The 18,896-nt window shown below is 30.6% G+C and overlaps 1 protein-coding gene across 2 annotated transcripts in view; it reads right to left on the bottom strand.

Annotated features, from left to right (window-relative positions):
• LOC136975105 (sister chromatid cohesion protein DCC1) overlaps positions 1-17,319 on the bottom strand; it is a 34,362-nt gene extending 17,043 nt beyond the window's left edge. The window contains exons 1-5 of one of the 2 annotated variants that reach the window (XM_067270110.1): positions 17,232-17,319; positions 12,340-12,504; positions 5,874-6,042; positions 1,981-2,109; positions 1,591-1,681 (exon numbers count right to left, since the gene is read on the bottom strand). In XM_067270110.1, the coding sequence (XP_067126211.1) occupies positions 1,591-1,681; positions 1,981-2,109; positions 5,874-6,042; positions 12,340-12,504; positions 17,232-17,251 (574 nt within the window). In that variant the 5' untranslated portion in view covers positions 17,252-17,319. The other variant, XM_067270111.1, reaches the window with a different exon arrangement.
• Between the last annotated feature and the right edge of the window lie 1,577 nt (positions 17,320-18,896).

Below are 18,896 nucleotides of genomic sequence, written 5' to 3'. Positions count from 1 at the left end.
ATCAAGTGTTCATTGTATGTCAGTACATATATTTTTTTGACAAGACTATGTCTTGTTTATAAAATCGTACTGCCAGCCTGTGTTACCAGCTTAGAGGTATGAAGGAGTACATGTCAGAAGTTATAATTTGACACAGAGTATTAGGTGCCCAAATCATGTGCACAGAAAAAAAAAAAAAAAAAAAAAAAAATACAGACTTGTAGGTAGTCAGGGACCAAGAACCAAGTCAACATAAAATACAAAATGGCAACACTCTTTCTACAAACAGGCACCTCACCCCACTGAAGTCAGGTGGTGAGAGTACCACCCACAGTCGTTCTAGGAAGTGGACTCTGACCCTAGAACTGAACACTTTACAAATTTTATTTAACAAAGAAAATACTATCTAATTTTGTAAATTTGGGAGTGCTTCAAATATGACGTTAAAACAGGGTTTTATGTCATTACAAGTGGGTTTTTTAACATTATCTAGTATAGTAAAATCATGGCACCAATAAAAATTTGACATGTAGGGCAGAAGATGCCACCACGAGCTTTGCCCTCTGACCTCACTTTGCTTCTGAACTCCAACAAGGAGACAGCTTTTCATTTAACGTTAGTTAACGTTTTGAGTCGACAGCAGTGCCGATCTTGGATTTGTATTATATTTCAACATTATTGTAAACATCGTGTAGCTGACCCAAATAAAGTAAATTATTTGCCTGGATCAGTTTCTCAGTTAATTTTTACTGGCAGAACATGTGGTCGAGGTCAATGTGGACATCACAGACAAGGTAGGATGCAACCTAGACCAATTCCACCTAGCAGCGAAATGTGCCGCATACAAATTTTAGTCATGCCACTAAAAACGTTATATTAGGGTTGTCGTTACATCCGATGATGTTATAATCTGGTTAAACTGTATATTGTTTGTGCAAAATAAAAAAAGTAGTCTGTTTTTACTAACTTCCATAATATAATTTTTTTTCTTTTTACATGTATTAATATATATATTTTATTTGTGCAAAATAAAAAAAAAATAGTTTTGGACGATACAATAGCCATGATTATTTTTTCAAAAATGGGAAATTTTCATTATGCATTGACAAAAATTCAACCCAGGCCAACATGCAACGGAGAGAAACTTCGACATTGAATAGGTTAATTTCACCGAAAATGCATTGTGGCCGATGAAGTTTGAACAATGGCGCTCAAAACCAGCAATACAAACAAGATTGGAGAATAAGAATGAGACCCTGCCTTAAGCATCAAAGTGACTGCTTAGTAGTGAGTCTCCAAGACATAGTCTTGTCCCAAATATGGTTTTGCCGTTTTACTTGTTCTGCATATTAGAATTCAGTAATACATAGAAAATATTGTGAAATACTTTATAACCCTTATTAAAATATATTGTATAATATAATTAAATGTAAATAATAAAAAAGTCTGTATGAATTTTATATATCTGTATATACTTAATATACAAATATGTTAATTATTCATTATTATTTTTACAATTATATTTAATAATTAAGTTCAATCATCAAATACTTCATATGTGAATTAATATTAATGATAAAAATTACTTATAAATTATTAAATTAATAATACCATTTATCAGATATGCTTGAATATCATAGAGAGCTTTTTCTAATTCTGTTTGACTTGCTTGAACAACATCTAAAAGATCTTGAAAAGTATACTAGAAAAACAAATAAATAACTTTTTATATTAAATAATAAAAGACTAAATTTTCCTAAAACTAAATCTCAATTCAAAACTACATCTACTTCTCAATTCTGCCATTTAATTTATTTGTAAGAAATATGTTTCTACTCAAGTTATTTCATGTCAACGAGTGAATAAATGAGTGGATGAGGCAAATGTATTTTTATTATATTAGATACAATTTTCATTTTACTTATTTACTGTTATGTTTTTATTTAAAATAGATGTAAACTTTTAAATAAATGAAATAATAGTAATGACTGACTAAATTACCTTTCTACCAACATTATCTTTCTCATATTCTTCTCCTTGATATGGATTTTCTTCTAATAATGTTTTTAGCTTTCGTATATTTGGTCGACTTGCACGTAATTCAAAATAGGAATGGAAAATATCTGTTATCTGAAAAATTCGCAATAAACAAATAATTTTATATTTTAATGCCATATTAAAAACTTAAATTATTAAAATCACATCAATATTGTATGGTCCAAATACAAGTATATTTTTTCAAATATTACAGTTATAAAATTATAATGGTTTATAATCACTACTTTATCTTTTACAATCACCTATACTATTTGTCAATTTAGGACAAATCTTCAATTATTTTTTTATTATTTACATAAAATTTATTATTTCTCTTTTTTTTAATATCTTCTTGTTAATATAAATGTACAGAACTATAATCAACTAATAAAAAAAATTAGCCATATGACAGAAAGTATTTATAATTTCAAGATAATCAAGTACAGTCATTCTAAACAGGAGAAATTCTATAAAGATTAAAAAAGCATTCAACTGCACAATATTTAATAGAATTTGCTCAAAACTTTGAACTTTATGGGCTCAAATTTTTTAGCTTAATATTAAAAATATCTACAGCAAAACATTTTCAAAATGATTTGCCATTAGCAAATCTACTAACTACTTGGACCAAACAAAAATTAATCATTTTCTAACAGATAATGGCTATAATAAAATAAAAACAAAATTACAATTATCCCATGTCAACCAATAATATAATTATGCTAAACAACAATGAAAAACAAGAAAGATTAGTGACAACAGATTACAGAATGAATCATTCATTCTTATCTTCAGGATGAGTCAAAAATTGCTTAACACCCTTATAAAATCAAAATGAACTAAACTGGAGACAGTTTGACATGATAGAAACATGTTATGCCTGGGGATAACTATATTTGTGTGTGTGTGTGTGTCACCATTTTGAATTCAGCTCAAAATGTTTGAATGGAAGTGGAATCATACGATACACAAAATGAGGTTAGAATTTTGAGAGAAATGTAATGGTGCACTTATTCTCTGCCTAACTTTAATCTGTGAAAAGTTATTAAGAAATGAATCTAACCAATTTCTCTTTTTCTAGGTGTGTTAAACAATACAAAGATGTCTCTAATCTGTGAATAATGAATCCAGATCATCCTGATGTCTGGAGGAGAGAAGTTCACGTGAAATTGAAAATAATTTTAATCAATAATATTCCTGTAGAGATTGTGATGCATGTGGCAGTTGTACAATTGCTGCAAAAGTTTTGAGAAACTGGATCAGTCAAAGATATAAATCATGATCTGGGCTTTAAATGAACTTTTCTCCCAAGACATCAGGATGATCTGGATTCATTCATCAAATACTAGAAGCATTTAGTATTGTTTAACACACCTAAAAAAAATTTGTTAGATTCATTTCTTTATAACTTTTCACAGACTAAAATTAGGTGAAGAACAAATCATTGCATTTCTCTCAAAATTCTAGCTTCGTTTCATGTATTAAGTGACTCCCTTGCCATGTAAACATTTGAGCTCTATTCAAAATGCAGCCATCTAATTGACACACAAAAAAATGGTTGCTCATATATAACATGTTTCTATAATGTCAAAATTTTCCTCCTTAACTCAAATTGATTTATAAGGGTGTTAAGTAACTTTTAACACACCTTGTATATCCACTATTTATATATTTTTGGTATAAGACTAAATGTCTTTTTCTTTCTCATCAAAAAAGCTAATAGTGAGGAGAAAAAAGATATCAAGATAACAAAGATATGTATAGGTATGCATCTTCATTATTATTATCATACCCAAAAAGCCATTACAAAACTTCAATGAATTAAACTGCCAGATTCAACTTAATCTATAATCTTGTTCCCTCTGATTATAATTTATGGCAAGAAGTTTGAGGATGACAAAAAATGATTTCTGAAGTAAAAAGATAAATGTAAAAGGACTTGGTACCATGAAAATACACATGGTCTTGCATGTCAGTGATATAAAGCCACAGATAAAAAAGAAAACTATGTTGAAAAATATAGGCCTTGGCATCATAGTAAAAATAAATCAAAACAAAGTTCTTGTTTTAGGATACTGAAAATGTTCATTATAAAATTATCATTTTCAGTCTCACTTCAGATCATCTTTAGCATACGTGTAAACTGAATGTGTATAATAGTTTATGAAATAAAACATTTTCTGAAATGAGACCAAAAACACTGCACAATAAATATTTTTGATTTCCTAAAGCAAGCAATTTTACATTTTCATTTATGTTAAAAAATATAGTAGTTTGTGATAATTAAATATTCAAGTAATATTACATACTTAAAAAAAATCTTAAATTTTTAAAAGATGTATTTATTATTAAATTGTGAATAAGACAAAACTTTGTTTATAGTATTTTCTGGATAACTTTCATGAATAAATAATATATATATATATTATTTATATACAAGTTAAATAAAAATTTATATAAATAAATAATAAATATACATTTTATTTGATTATTTCTGAATATTATGAGGAGGTTGTCAAAAAGTGAGATAACACTTTTTTTTTTTTTCGCAAATGGAGAGAAGGAATGAGCTGAAACAAGGTAGATGAATAGTCTTGTTCATAATCTTTGAAATGAACATAAGGAGAATAAATGAAACAAAAAAATGGTGCTGCCATCAGCAGCTGAGTTTAGTTGCAAGATGGTGGCACTGTGTGAGAGTGGTCCACCATGGGCATCTGCAAAGTAATCAATTTTTGCAAGCAAAAATCAATAAAAAACAAACATTTCCTGCAAATAATCCAAGCTCTTGACCAATGGAGTTCTTTTGTTGCACACAACACTACTCCCTACAGTGTACAGTGCATGCTTGAATGTGCCATGATCATTGGATAACCGCCTCATTCCCCATACAGTTCTGATTTGGCACCGTCTGATCATTTGTTCAGTCCACTGAGAAAGCATCTTTTGGGAAAACACCTCAATACAAATGAGAATGTTCCTGCAGAACTTCAAAGGTTGTTCAGGAATTTGAACTCTTACTTCAATACTATAAATAAAGTGAACAATTGTTGGCACAAGTGTATCAATAACTATGAAGACTATGCGGAAAATTAGTTTATATTTCCTTAATTATTCTTGTATACTGTCAATATTCTATCATTAAATGTTGTCTAAAAACAAATACATTACATTATTTTTCAAAAATCCCTCATACATGTTTTTAATGTTTAATGTAAATCCTGGAGAAAATATACTTTAAAACATTTAATGGATTAATAAAGAATCACTTATTACAATCATATTTATGACTTCTATAATAAGCTCTATTTGTAGTTTTGTTTTACTTATTCCAATTAGATATGAATAATAATAATAATAAATCTAAATTTCATATAATTACTTTTTTTATTATTTTTTTATTTGTGGTTTTAGGCCCTTTACCGCTCTGAGCACAAAAAGGCCAAGAACTGATATGTAGACAAGAGTGTCTGTGTTGGTTAGTAAAAAGTGTCCCAAAGAGAGCTCATAAGGTCCCATGAAGGGCTCATAAGAAATACTAGTCCCTTGTGAGGGTTCATAAGTTTACGTGTTTTGTGTTGTGTCTCAGTATTTTATTCTGCATGTTATGTTTTGTGTTATGCTATTTTAACTTACCATTGTTGTTTGTTGAGAGAAGAGGAAAGATAGATTGATAGAAAATTTGCAGTTTGCATTTATTAACCAACCAGACCTAACCTTAATTTTTGAGTTACTCAAAGTTGCCGAGGAAAGGAAGGCAACAGTGAGCAACATATAATTATTTTATAGAATGATGATAATGTAATTCATTTATATTAATCCAATAATTATTATTACTATTTAAAGTTTACACTTACTTCTTTTACATTTATTATTCTAGTTTTGTCATCATTATCAATTTCCTCTGGAAAATTTATATCTGGCAATAATAATAATGAATTAGATGTCTCAGCTTCTTTGATTTCAAAAGTTTTAGTATCAGTACATAAAACTGCAGAATCATTTTTATCTCCTCTAATGACATATCTTTGGAAAAAAATCAAAATTTTATTGAATTATAATTATAATAATAATAATAACTAGTAAAAAGTATAGTTACATTTTAAAATATTTAATTGAATTCAAGGGTTGGATGTCACACCAATCTTTTGTTTAAGCAAGAAAGGAAGAAATTATCACAAAAGTGTTAATTACATATAAATATTGCTATATTTGCAAGTGCTTTTGATGTATTATAAGGCATCGTCCTCAGGCAGAACATAAACTCAAATAAATCTTTTGAACAAACATTTCAAATTAAAACTAATGGCATTAGTCCTTTAGAACAAACCAAATTTAGAATAAAAACGTAAAGAATTTGATTTAAAGCGCACGTGATGACAATGCACATGTGCCACGATGTGTTGAATAGGTGCTGAGAGCAGAGCAGAGCTAGAAATGTTCTTTTAAGATTTTATATAGGCTGACCCACATTGTGAGCAACTCACACATGGGTGAGTTGGATGGATTTGATAATACAGTAAGGAGGGCATTCCAAACATAACCAGGCTCCTTTGATCACAAGGAGCCTGGTTATGTTTGGAATGCCCTCCTTACTGTATTATCAAATCCATCCAACTCACCCATGTGTGAGTTGCTCACAATGTGGGTCAGCCTATATAAAATCTTAAAAGAACATTTCTAGCTCTGCTCTGCTCTCAGCACCTATTCAACACATCGTGGCACATGTGCATTGTCATCACGTGTGCTTTAAATCAAATTCTTTACGTTTTTATTCTAAATTTGGTTTGTTCTAAAGGGCTAATGCCATTAGTTTTAATTTGAAATGTTTGTTCAAAAGATTTATTTGAGTTTGTGTTCTGCCTGAGGACGACGTCTTATAATACATTGAAAGCGCTTGCAAATATAGCGATATTTATACGTAATTAACGCTTTTGTGATAATTTCTTCCTTTCTCACTTAAAAAAATATTTAATATACAAAAGAAAAACTCTATTATTTAATATTTTCCATATTTTTTTTATGATTATAAGAAAAATATGTAAAATATTTTTGAATAGTTTAACTTACAAAATTTGTAACTAAAAGTTACAAATAGTAAATTATCATTTGTTGATAATTTATTTTTGGCAGAATATTTATAAAGGTTGCACTATTAAAAGTACACTGTATTATCTGTTTCTAAATTGAAAGTGTTCAAGAATGTTTTATTTAACCGAAACAGATTTTTTTTGGTCTTTCTTTAATTTTAACCCTTAAAAATAAACTTAAGAAGTCCAAAAATATTTGAAAATTGATATGTGTGTTTCTACTTAACCTAAATAAAGCAGTTTTTCCTATGTTATTTAAAATTTTGGTGGGATAACTAGGTATCCACATAAGCAATTTCACTGTGAAATTTAAATGCTTTTGGCACCATATGTGTGCAAACTATAAAACCAGGTATCTTTTGTGCACAATTTAGATTCTCAAGCTGAATATACTCTTACATCACACAAATCAGATGCAGTCGATCAGCGATGAATAAATGTCAACAGATGATTTGGTATCATTTTCTACAAAACAGCTCAATGACCGAATGCAGTAACGGAAAAATTAATAGAAGTTTGCAATTTTCCTTTTCCAAGTTCATTTTATAAAAAATTTCAGATAAAAGTTTTTTTATAAAAGAGATGGAAAGTAAAAAGATGAAATATAACAAAAATAATAATAAATCAATGTTTTCTTGGGCTGCAATTAAAAAAAAATTGTAGACCTATAAATTACCACTGTCATCCATCTTCCTGTCTGTCCTTCCTTAATTAATCTCAAGAATGGAGTTAAATATATTAAAGTTGAGAACAGAGATGGAAAGCTGAGGGACATGAGGCCCCAATTAACTATATACAAACTTCTGGTTTGCACTGGAAATCACGTTATTTTAATTCAAAAATTTTTCCTTTAATGAAGCTAAATAGATAACCAATCCAACTCTACTGCTAACAGGAAATGTATGATATACAGGGGCAAGACACAACTAATTTAAGGTGGAGAGCATATACAGTCAAACCTCAGTTTATGAACTTAATTCCTTCCTAAAAGTTGTTTAGAAACCAATTTGTTCTCAAATGGAAACAAATTTTCCCCATAAGGAAAAAGGTAAAATGGATTAATTCGTTTCTGACCCTCAAAACAAAACTCTTCTTTTTACCTTTTTTTAGCTCACACCTTCCATCACTGCCAACCAAAACCAACAATTTACAATGAAGTACAGTGGAACCTCGCTTAACGAGCATAATTCGTTCCAGAACCTTACTCGTAATGCGAAACACTCGTTAAGTGAAACAATTTTTCCCACAGAAATTAATGTAAAACATAATAATGCGTTCCATTCAAAAAAAAAAAAAAAAATACTCAAATACCGTATTCACTTGTGTATAAGATGATGATTTTATTAATTTTTCACTGTTTCAAAAGCCTAGGTTGTCCTATACGCGCGAGTGAAGGATTCTTTACGTTTTTGCAATAATTTTTGTGAACCATGTATAGTTCATGCTGCCATTAGAGCAGAGAGCTATCAAGGTCAAGGTGAATGTCACTTTTAAAGAGATGATCCGAAAATAGCTGGTCACTTAGCAATGATTATAAATGTAGTTATTTCATATTTCTTAAATTGGTATTTTTAATAAATATTTGTACATTCTGAATCATTAAAAATAAACTTTTTCCTGTCAGGGAAATCATAATCTTTTGGTTTTGCTACATGAGTATCAAGTGTGTGGAAAAGCAAGCTTCAAAAGCTGATAGCAAAGTCATTCAGGAAATACTGCATTTTAAATTCACTTGACAGATCAGGGGACAATGCTCTGTAGAGCAAAAGTGAAAAAGAGGAGAATTGTAATGAAGCTTCAGAAGGTAAGTCCGAATAGACGAAAGATGACAGTGTCAAAAAAACATGGTTGTTTGCCTTAATAAGTGCATTTGATAATATTCTATTTGTGATTAAACGAAATAAAATTAGAATTGCATTAATAAATCTAATTGTCTTTATTTTGATCTTTAAAGTCACACCTCGTCCTATATACAAGATTGTCTTATATGTGTAAATACAGTATTTTATGTCCAACGTTTATTCAAAGAAAATTATACAATATACATTGTTAAGGAGTGTGAATTATCATCATCTTTTCTGCTAGCATGGAATGAACCAACCTGGAAAGCAAATTCGATTTGCAGAAACCAAAAAAAAAAAAAAAAAAAAATCACAGATAATAGCATGATGGAGCATGTGCACAATCCAGGACTTCCCTTCTCCTCATCACTCGTTATGCAAAACTTCACTTGTTAAGCGAGTCAATTTTTAAAAATTTGATTTGCTCATTATGCAAAGTGCTCGTTAAGCAAGGTTCCATAGTACTATAAACTTTGACTGCCAAGATGAAATATAACCAAACCTATCAAGACCAACAAGTACTTTATCCACACTTTCTTAAATATTGTTTCAATTGATTCGATTTCAATTTTATTTTAAGTTTCAGTGTAAAGGCCAGTTTTAATTATTTTATTACAGTAAGACTGTTCCTAGATGACAAAGTGCTAAACGAAACAGTGTTAAACGAGGTCATTTTAACACAGAGTAAATAGGGAAAGGGAAACACACGACCAAAAATAAACAGATTTTACTTTAATTTTAAGTTATTTTTATATTAATTTGCATAATAATATATGTTAAATAACACACAAACATATGCCCACAGAAATGTAAAGTTCACTTTTTGGGATGAAGGTCCCGGCTCTTCTGAAATTCTTGTTTTTTTTGTGATAAAGTCATATAGTTTCATTTGTTGCTTTCTTTTTCTTTCCTTAAGAAAATGTCGGTAGCAGGAGATTGCATCCAAAATGCCTCATCTTAAATGTCCTTTCAAAATCTGGATCATTTGCTACAATTTGATCACAATTTTGGTTATCGTTCCCAAACATTTACTAAGGAAATCTGTAGCAAGTTCTTTGGGTTCTTTGTTTTCAGAATCACTATTTTTCAGTTCTACATGAATTTCTTTTTCTACCAGTTCTTGAAGGTCGTCATTAGTAAGGCTCTCACCAGAAACCTGCAGTAATTCCTCACTATCATCTACATCTCCTAGTCCTGCTGTATTGATTAGGTTAATAGGTTGACAATTTGGTCAACCTAACAATACAGTGATAGGCTCTTCTCGTTGATAATTCTTGGATACCTTCAGCCATAACATTTTCCATACTTTGTTCATGCATTTATCAGTTAATTCTTGCTAAGCAAAGTTGATATTCTCTATGGCATCCATAATGTTATATTTTTTCCAAAACTGCACCAAACAAACATAGATTTAAGGAAAGTACAGCACTATGACAAATTGCCACCTTTCGCTGATTGGTTCGTGTTTGGGAAGAATCATATTATATATGAATCAATGAAATGCTGTGATAATTTGAATCAGTGTAAATTTTGAGCTTTTTTTAAGGCTTCGAGCAGACCATGTTATATCAAATCAGTGTGAAGCAGGATCTTACTGTACTTTTAAATTTAATTATTAGTTTAATTAACTGACTTCCTAGTACTAATAAATGCTAATTATTATTATTATTATTATAATGTATAATGTTATATTAATAAATTTTTGTTGTTTAATTTAATTTAAGCATATTTAAACACAAACACTTGAATGCCATTTATATTACAAGAATACCAATTAATGCAGTTTTTATTAATTAATTTGATTTAAATTCAACTATGGCATCTATCAAAAAACAGAAATAGTATCTTTCCTGCATGTGCATTGAAATGTAATTTAAATAACGTCATCAATGATTTGTTATGTGACGCAAGATGATCTCAGTGCCACTAACTTCTGAATAAGTAGTCTTGTTGTTGATTGGTTGGGCCATTGACTTTCTTTAACATAGGTTATATATAGGAAGTTGGCCATCAGTGGCTGTTTCTGCTGAGTAGCTTGTTTGGAAACAGAGTTATCATACAACAACCAGAGCAAATATGGCATTCAAAATTTTTGTTTATAAACTGAATCATTTGTAAACTGGGGCATTCATAACTAGAGATTTGACTGTACTTTAAATTAAATAAATTAAAATTACGATTAGAAATTGCAGTCCAGCATTGTGACAATGTCACAATAAATAATTGCTCTTTTCTTTATTCCACAAAAAATAGGTATGCTGCTAAGATGATTACATTGTCCTTTTAACTATCTTTAATTTATTCTTTCTTTCTTTTTGCCAGGTAGTGTACAAATGAGGCATAGTGGATAACAGCATTACAGTTCATACAGAAGTTACATGATTGTATGCTGGCTTCATGCAGTAAAATCAATTATGTGAATACCCAGCTTTAATAAATATATAAACACTATCCTAAACTGTATGTATGCAACATAAGAACACTTCAAAACCATAATCCAGTTAAAAGAACAAAAACATTCAACCTTTATAAAGGTCCAAAGAACATCAACAATAAAGTTACAACCAAAAAATTTGATATCCATTTTTTAATAGCCAAATCTGAATTTTTGACATCTGGATTTTCAACACTTCACTGTATAAGTAATATTCTGAATTTGTATATTCTCAATGTACTACAGAACTATTCCACTCTTGTGAACAAATAAACTAAATAATGCTTTAACATAGTTTAAACCAAATTAAATAGAATGACTAATATTACATTTATGCCAATAGCATTGTATTTTAGATATCTGAGACTATGCCATTGCCTAAAAAGTATATTTTTTATCTTTTTTTAATATCTTAAAATTATAAACTAATCAATACAATATATTTTTGTATAAAAATTCTATTTACAGTAGAGACTCGTAAATCGGAACCCTGGTAATCGGGATCGCAGGTAATCGGAACGATTTTCAGTCGGACTGTGTCGTGCTGAATCGAACGTTTTTGATACTAAATTTACTTCTAAAGTATAATTTTCATGTTTTTTATATTCTTCAATATATTTATTTTGTTTGTACAAAATGCAGAAATAATTTTTAACGATACGATAGCCTTGATTATTATTATAAAAATTTTCGTTTTCCTTAAAATCGACGAAAATTCAACAGGAAGCGACACGCAACGGAGAAAAATTTGAACATCGGACAGGTTAATATATTTTTTCGTACATAAACCGTAATCGGAACGAATCCCTAATCTGAACAACCCCAGTCCCCAATTGATTCCGATTTTCGGTTCACTACTGTACTTACCTATTCCGTAATAATTTAATAAAAAATATGTATGTGTACAATAATTTAATAATTAATTTTAAGTAAAAAGTTGTGAAAATTCAAAAATTACCTTTTTCCTTTTAATAGTTCATTTAAGAGAGAAGAATCAAGTTCCATTAATTTTAATCCATCATTCTGAAAGTCTTCTGATCCAACTAAGCATTGTGTTACATATTTTAAATCTCCATCATCTAATTTTGATAAATGAATCATATGCTGAACTTCATCTATGCTCCTAATAATTATAATTATAATATTAAGAAAAAAATTTGAGAACAAAGCAAATTATTAACTTATAAGTTTTAAAACTGATTTCATAATTTTGGATACCTATTATTAAAACTATAAAGCAAAACTATAATCAAGAAATAAAAAAATATCTTAAGCTAATTTGTATTGTCTTTATCATGGCACCTAACGTCTACCTCTAGAAACAAATTGCTTTAAATCAATCATTTGATTAATTAGCTAGATTATAGCTCAATATTTAAGGCAATCGTTGGTAATTCATTGTCTTATTTTGCAAACTAAGTTTATAAAATGTATATTGCTCCAAAAACAACAGTCTAAACAAGATCGATCAAATTTAAAACAAAGTACAAATTATAGAGAAACAAAGTTGAGAGCTCACGCCAAGTTTTGACTGGATTCCGGTAGAAAGACTTCACTGATTTCGGGGTTAAACTATTTCTTTTTTATTACCACTAGCACTTTCGACGAGTTTATAATCGTTGTCTTCAGGTGAAAAGATATAAACTAAGTGCTAGTGGTAATAAAAAAGAAATAGTTTAACGCCGAAATCAGTGAAGTCTTTCTACCGGAACCCAGTTATAGAGAAACTTTCATTCAATATAATAGACTAATAAATAAAAAATTTGTATAGTAAAATTTATGATAGTGATTCTTTGACTACCCATTTATTATCATGTACTAAGGAAATGATAATAAATGGCTAGTCAAAATAAAGTCAAAGAATTGAAATCAATTTCAAACTCATTGTAAACTGCATATCTTATCAACAAAATACACTCAAAACACCTTGTAGAAGTGCAGCCAAATTTATTACATTCTAACATTTTCGGTCATATTTAATGACTTTATCAAGAATAAACTGAAAAAATTGAACACATCACATTTGCATTAACAAACATGCATTTTGGAACGTTTTTGGAGTTTCACTAGAATGTCTCTTTTTAAAAACGTTCCAAAATGCGTGTTTGTTAATGCAAACATGATAAGTGTTCAATTTTTTCGGTTTATTCTTGATAAAGGTCATTAAATATGACCGAAAATGTTAGAATGTAATAAATTTGGCTGCACTTTTACAAGGTGTTTTTAGTGTATTTTCTCAATTTCAAAAATTATAAGAATCTTATTGCCTTTTATCAAAAATATTTTTAAAAATCTTGTACAGAAATTTAGCATATTTTATTTTAAACACAATAATTATTCTTAGATTCATATTTATAAATAATTAACTTTCACTTGGATGTTTGAATAATGCAAAGGCTTTGCTTCTGTATATTCTTAAGTGTCATAAGTCAGGTTTGATGCTTTAAGACTGTTGTGGGTGATCTATTTTTAAGATATGCAACTGTAGCTCTAACTTTTATCCATAATGCAGAAATTTGTCCATAATCGGAAAATTGTGCATTCAGCATTGTCCTTGCTAACTCCATAAGAGTTCAACTGCATTTTTCTACAAGACATTTTGTTGAGGAGTATCAGGAATCAGGAACAGTTGGCTCATGCTTGATTCCTTGATTAGAAAGTAATAATTGAAACTTATAACAAGTATATTCAGTACCATTATCTGTTCAAAATCTTAATTTTTTTCTTCCGTTTGTCTCTCGATCATAGTTAAAAATTCTTTAATTGGTCAACAGCATCACTTTTATTTTATAAGTACACAAATATTTTTATAGCAGCATCAACAATGAATATGGTGAAATACTTTGCACCTGAATATGATGGCATTGCTATTGGACCACAAATATCCAAATGTATTAGTTCCAAGTGGGTTGATTTTTTGCGTCTGCCTTTGTAAAACAGAACTCCAGTGTTTTTCTTAGTATAAGGCCTTGTATACTTAGAAAACCACTTATGTATCTGTTGTATAGAGCTAGTGGAACTGAGTTGAGTGCCACCTGTACTCAGGCAAAACAAACTGCTTCGGGAAAACACGTGCATCTTTGGGTTGGATATGTACTGAAACATGGTGCTTGTTTTCTTCCTATGATAATGAACCACAGCTTTCTGCCACACAAAACTTCAAAAAATAACTGTGTGGTCGGTTGTAGTGTTACATATATTAATATGCTGCCAGGTACAAAGTTAACTAGCTCCTTTGCTAATAATAGTGCTTCACAGGAATTGATGAGAAACTTGATTTTGTAATTTAGTTTTTATTACATTTAGTTGCAAAAAAATATGTTCAACTGCTGCACTTGAATGAGGAAGCAATAAAAACATCTATTTACTGCCAAAGTAAAGTAAAAAAATACAGAATAAAAATGAATGTTTTAAAAGGTACTAAATTGAAAGAAAAGGTATTAGGATTTCATGAATAGTAGTAGGAAAATGGTATAGGGTATCTTGGTACTGGAACAAGTAAAAAAGTACTAGATTAGTACAAAAGTACTTGATGGAACAACACTGGTGTCACCTTTGTAGCCCCGATTCTGTTACCCATCATCGCCGCTAGAGGCACCTAGATCTAGTTTTGCTGTTCTTTCCACTAGCTCTATTCTAGAAAACCATTACAATGAGTATGATGATTGTGATTCTGAAAAATTTATCCTTATCACCATTTTGTTTGAACATTGCATTTGAATAAAGCATTATAGTGTAAATGGCCCATTCTTTGATGCATTATGGTGTAAATGGCCAAAATTTCTGCTTCATTTTGACATTACACTCTTAAACTGCTTCTCTTATTTTTCTGAAACATTTACTATATATATAATCTTCAATTCAAGAGTTTGGTATGCAATCAGGAAAAATTTTGATGAAAAATAAAAAACACCTTTACAATCCCAGCAATGTATTTATTAATAATAAAAACAGTTAAATTACAACACACCACACTGGGAAATACATAATAACAAATACAGAACCAACAACCAATGTGAAAAAAACAAAATCTATCTCTGGACAACTCCTTTGAGTTTTCCTTCGGGTGCTAAAATGGTTAGCTGATGGAATGTAGTTCAGCACATAAAAGATTTTTTGAAAGAAATGTAAATTCGAACCACCATTCAAACTATAAGTATTAAAAAAAAAAAAAAAAAACAGTTTTGATCAGTTTGCCTGCCAACCACAATTCAAACTGAATCAAATATATACAATTTAAAAAATACATACAATTTTGCAAAAATATATAATTTAAAAAACAATGTTTGAATTAAAACAGGCAACAGATTTAAAATAACATTAAAAAAAATTATTCTAGCATACAACATAACTGGATAATATTGACAAACAACAAATCACACACAAACTTTTTTAACACAAGTAAAAATTTAACAATACACTAATGTTTTCAGTCACAAATTTGGTTTTTGTCAGATCAATTGCAATTCCAAAAAGGATTATTTAGTAGAATGTTCTTAAAATTATTACAATTCCACTTGGGGACAGGAAGAAGAGTTATGCTACATCTCCCATTTAGCCATACAGCAATGCTATCCTCTTGAACTCATTAGGTGTCTGACATTCTGTCAACAGCAGCATATGGATCTGGTTATTACACTTAATAAGTCGTATAAAGTACGATAAGACTCTCTCCAATGTAAGATCATCACCCAGACGGATAATTCCAATATCACTTACAGGAGAACAACAACTGTTTTTTTCAGTGATCAAGAATGCCGAGGACTAATTTGACAGTAAAATTTCCTACCAGGTATATATACCATCCCCATTCAAGATAACAGTCAACCATGCTTTGCCTACGACGACGTCCATATTGCTTTTGATCAGGCATGCCTTTTACACTAGTGCTCCAACATAGCCCCTGTCAAGTATTTGGAGTTGTCTCATCTGCATGGAAGGCACTCTACAAACTTTCATGATTTTCCTATAATTTTTTGTTTATTTTAATTTCTTTTACATCTCGTCTCGCCTTCTGCATCACACATATGCAAGAATCCATGCACACACACAACATTTGTTTGGTTTGTTTTAATTTAAATATGTATTCTATATTTTGTTCCATTTACAAAACCTGACGATATCCATTTAATATGGTGAAAATGTTTGTTTAACATTTTTACATCAGAATTTTTCATTGCTGGTTTTGGGTATTTTAGTCTTTTTTATTTTATGTTTAGACTGAAAAGATGATGGAAGAAAAAAAAAACTATGACAGTATGGCCTCAGAATCCATCACTAAAGCCATAGAATCTACAAGAGGATGAAATGTAAAAATATTTCGGGTTCCAAAAACTATTTTAATGAGATTCTCACACTGTCTGCATGTTTTGTGGTAGAAAGTGGTCATCAGATTGCCACGTTAACTGTGGGCGAGATGTATACAGTGGGTGAACCTGTACAGAATGTTCAGAAGAGGCAGATTATATATTTGCAATTTTTACAAATAAACATTTTCACTCCTCAATGCATAAATGTTTAAATAATGTTAATCATGTTATGCTATAATTTGTCCTGTTTTTTTTCTTTTTTCTAAAAATTCCACTTACCCCACTATATTATGAAAATATGGCTCTCAAAGAATAGAACAGAACCATCCATCTCATTCAGAGCTAGAATATTGCTTTGTTTCTCTTAAAAATTCATAACTTTTTAAACTTCATTTCCATATAATATTTATTTAAATGTCATAAGACAGTAAAGATTTTAAACAGAAACCCATCTTACGCAAACATACTTATAAAGAACAACTGAATATCTTCACAAATATCTAATCACACAAAACAGAAGTGACAGAAATGAATACATTACCGCTTCTTATTTCCCGCCATTTTATGTACATTTAAAACTCGTTTCAAATTCCCGACGGTAGATGGCAGTAAATAGCAGCCTACAAATTTGAGAACTTCGTGTATATATATATATTGATATATTCTGGAAAATTCATTATATCACCGAATTATTTGTTTTCTAAAGAGAAAAATAACAAAATGGGAACATAAATCATTTATAACCATTTAAATGCAATTTTTATAATTTAATTTAAAATATTTGCAATAATTAGAACAAAATAAAAATATAACCTGTTATATAATGCTACTCGGTAAATTTTCTTTCTATTTCTTTTCTCTTTATTTAAATAAATATTGGATTATCAAGAAAGTATTTTTGGTCGTACAGTATTGGTACATGATTCTTTTCTAGAATGGCCGGATGGCCGAGCGGTCAAGGCGACAGCCTACTGCTCTTTGGTATCTCTTTTTTTTTTTTTTTTTTTTTTTTTTTTTTTTTTTTTTTTTTTTTTTTTTAACTCTTTCCGCCCTGTGGGCACTAAGAGGGCCTCTTTTAGTAGGCCCATTATGGGTTCGGCCAGGCCCACAATGGGGCGACCGGGTGGTGAGGGACGGGGCCCGACATATCCGAACGGACCACCCCCCGAAAAATTCCTGGGGATTATTCGACCCGTTCGGATTCGATCCCGGGTCCCCCAGAGCGGTAGACTGCCACCTTAACCGCTCGGCCATCCGGCCGTTAGCCTACTGCTCTGGGGGATCCGGGATCGAATCCGGACGGATCGAAAAATCCTCAGGAATTTTTCGGGGAGTGGTCTGTCCGGATATGCTGGGCCCCGTTCCTCACCACCCGGTCGCCTTCTTGTGGGCCAGGCCGAATTCATAATGAACTTGATAAAAGAGGCCCTCTTCGTGCCCACAGGGAGGAAAAAACCCTTTCTAGATCAGATAGTGACATGCGTTGGAAACAAATCTTCCAAACTATGCCGAAACCAACCCTATACTTCAAGGTTATGGGTTACAGTTTGATGGTCTTCAGCCGGCGTTATTCACTACAGCTTCTCAGACAATGTGATACAATCACAACAGACACCAATATCAATAAACTGGGCGTTGTTCAACATTTCGTGAGAAATTCAAAACTCAGCTACCAGCAAGGACGTCGCCAAAGGGGGCAGAAGGGGGCAGCTGCCCTTCCCTAGAAATTCGAAAAAAATTATTTAAATGCTAAGTTTTAATTAAAATAATCTTCTTAGACTTCTTGTAAGTTAAAAAAAAATGTTTTAATTAACATATTTCTTTTTCGGTACATAGTAAATGATTAAAACTCTATGAATCGTTTTTATTTTACTTACATACAATTCATATCCTTTATCAATTTACATCATTTTGCCCTTTCCCCTGGCCCATTCGTTGGCGTCGTCCTTGGCTACCAGTACTGGTCAACAGAAAAAGCATCATGCTCCTGCGCGACAATGTCAGACCAGACGTCATAAGGAAAGCGATGCACGAGTTGAAATCCAAGTTTTGCCTCATCCCCATATTCGTCCGATCTTTCCGATCTCTGCGCGTCTTCTTGAGAAAAACGCTCCAGACAACAAGGAGTATAAAAAAAACCCCTCTTGCACGAGTTTCTGGTTTCTAAAACACTAGATTTTTATTTAACCGGTATATAAAAGCACTT

The sequence above is a fragment of the Centruroides vittatus genome, unplaced genomic scaffold (assembly GCF_030686945.1).
Source record: "Centruroides vittatus isolate TY-2023 unplaced genomic scaffold, ASM3068694v2 contig_364, whole genome shotgun sequence".
Lineage (NCBI taxonomy): Eukaryota > Metazoa > Arthropoda > Arachnida > Scorpiones > Buthidae > Centruroides > Centruroides vittatus.
The sequence above is the reverse complement of the archived record's forward strand: the minus strand, read 5'-3'. Positions and strand labels throughout refer to the sequence as shown.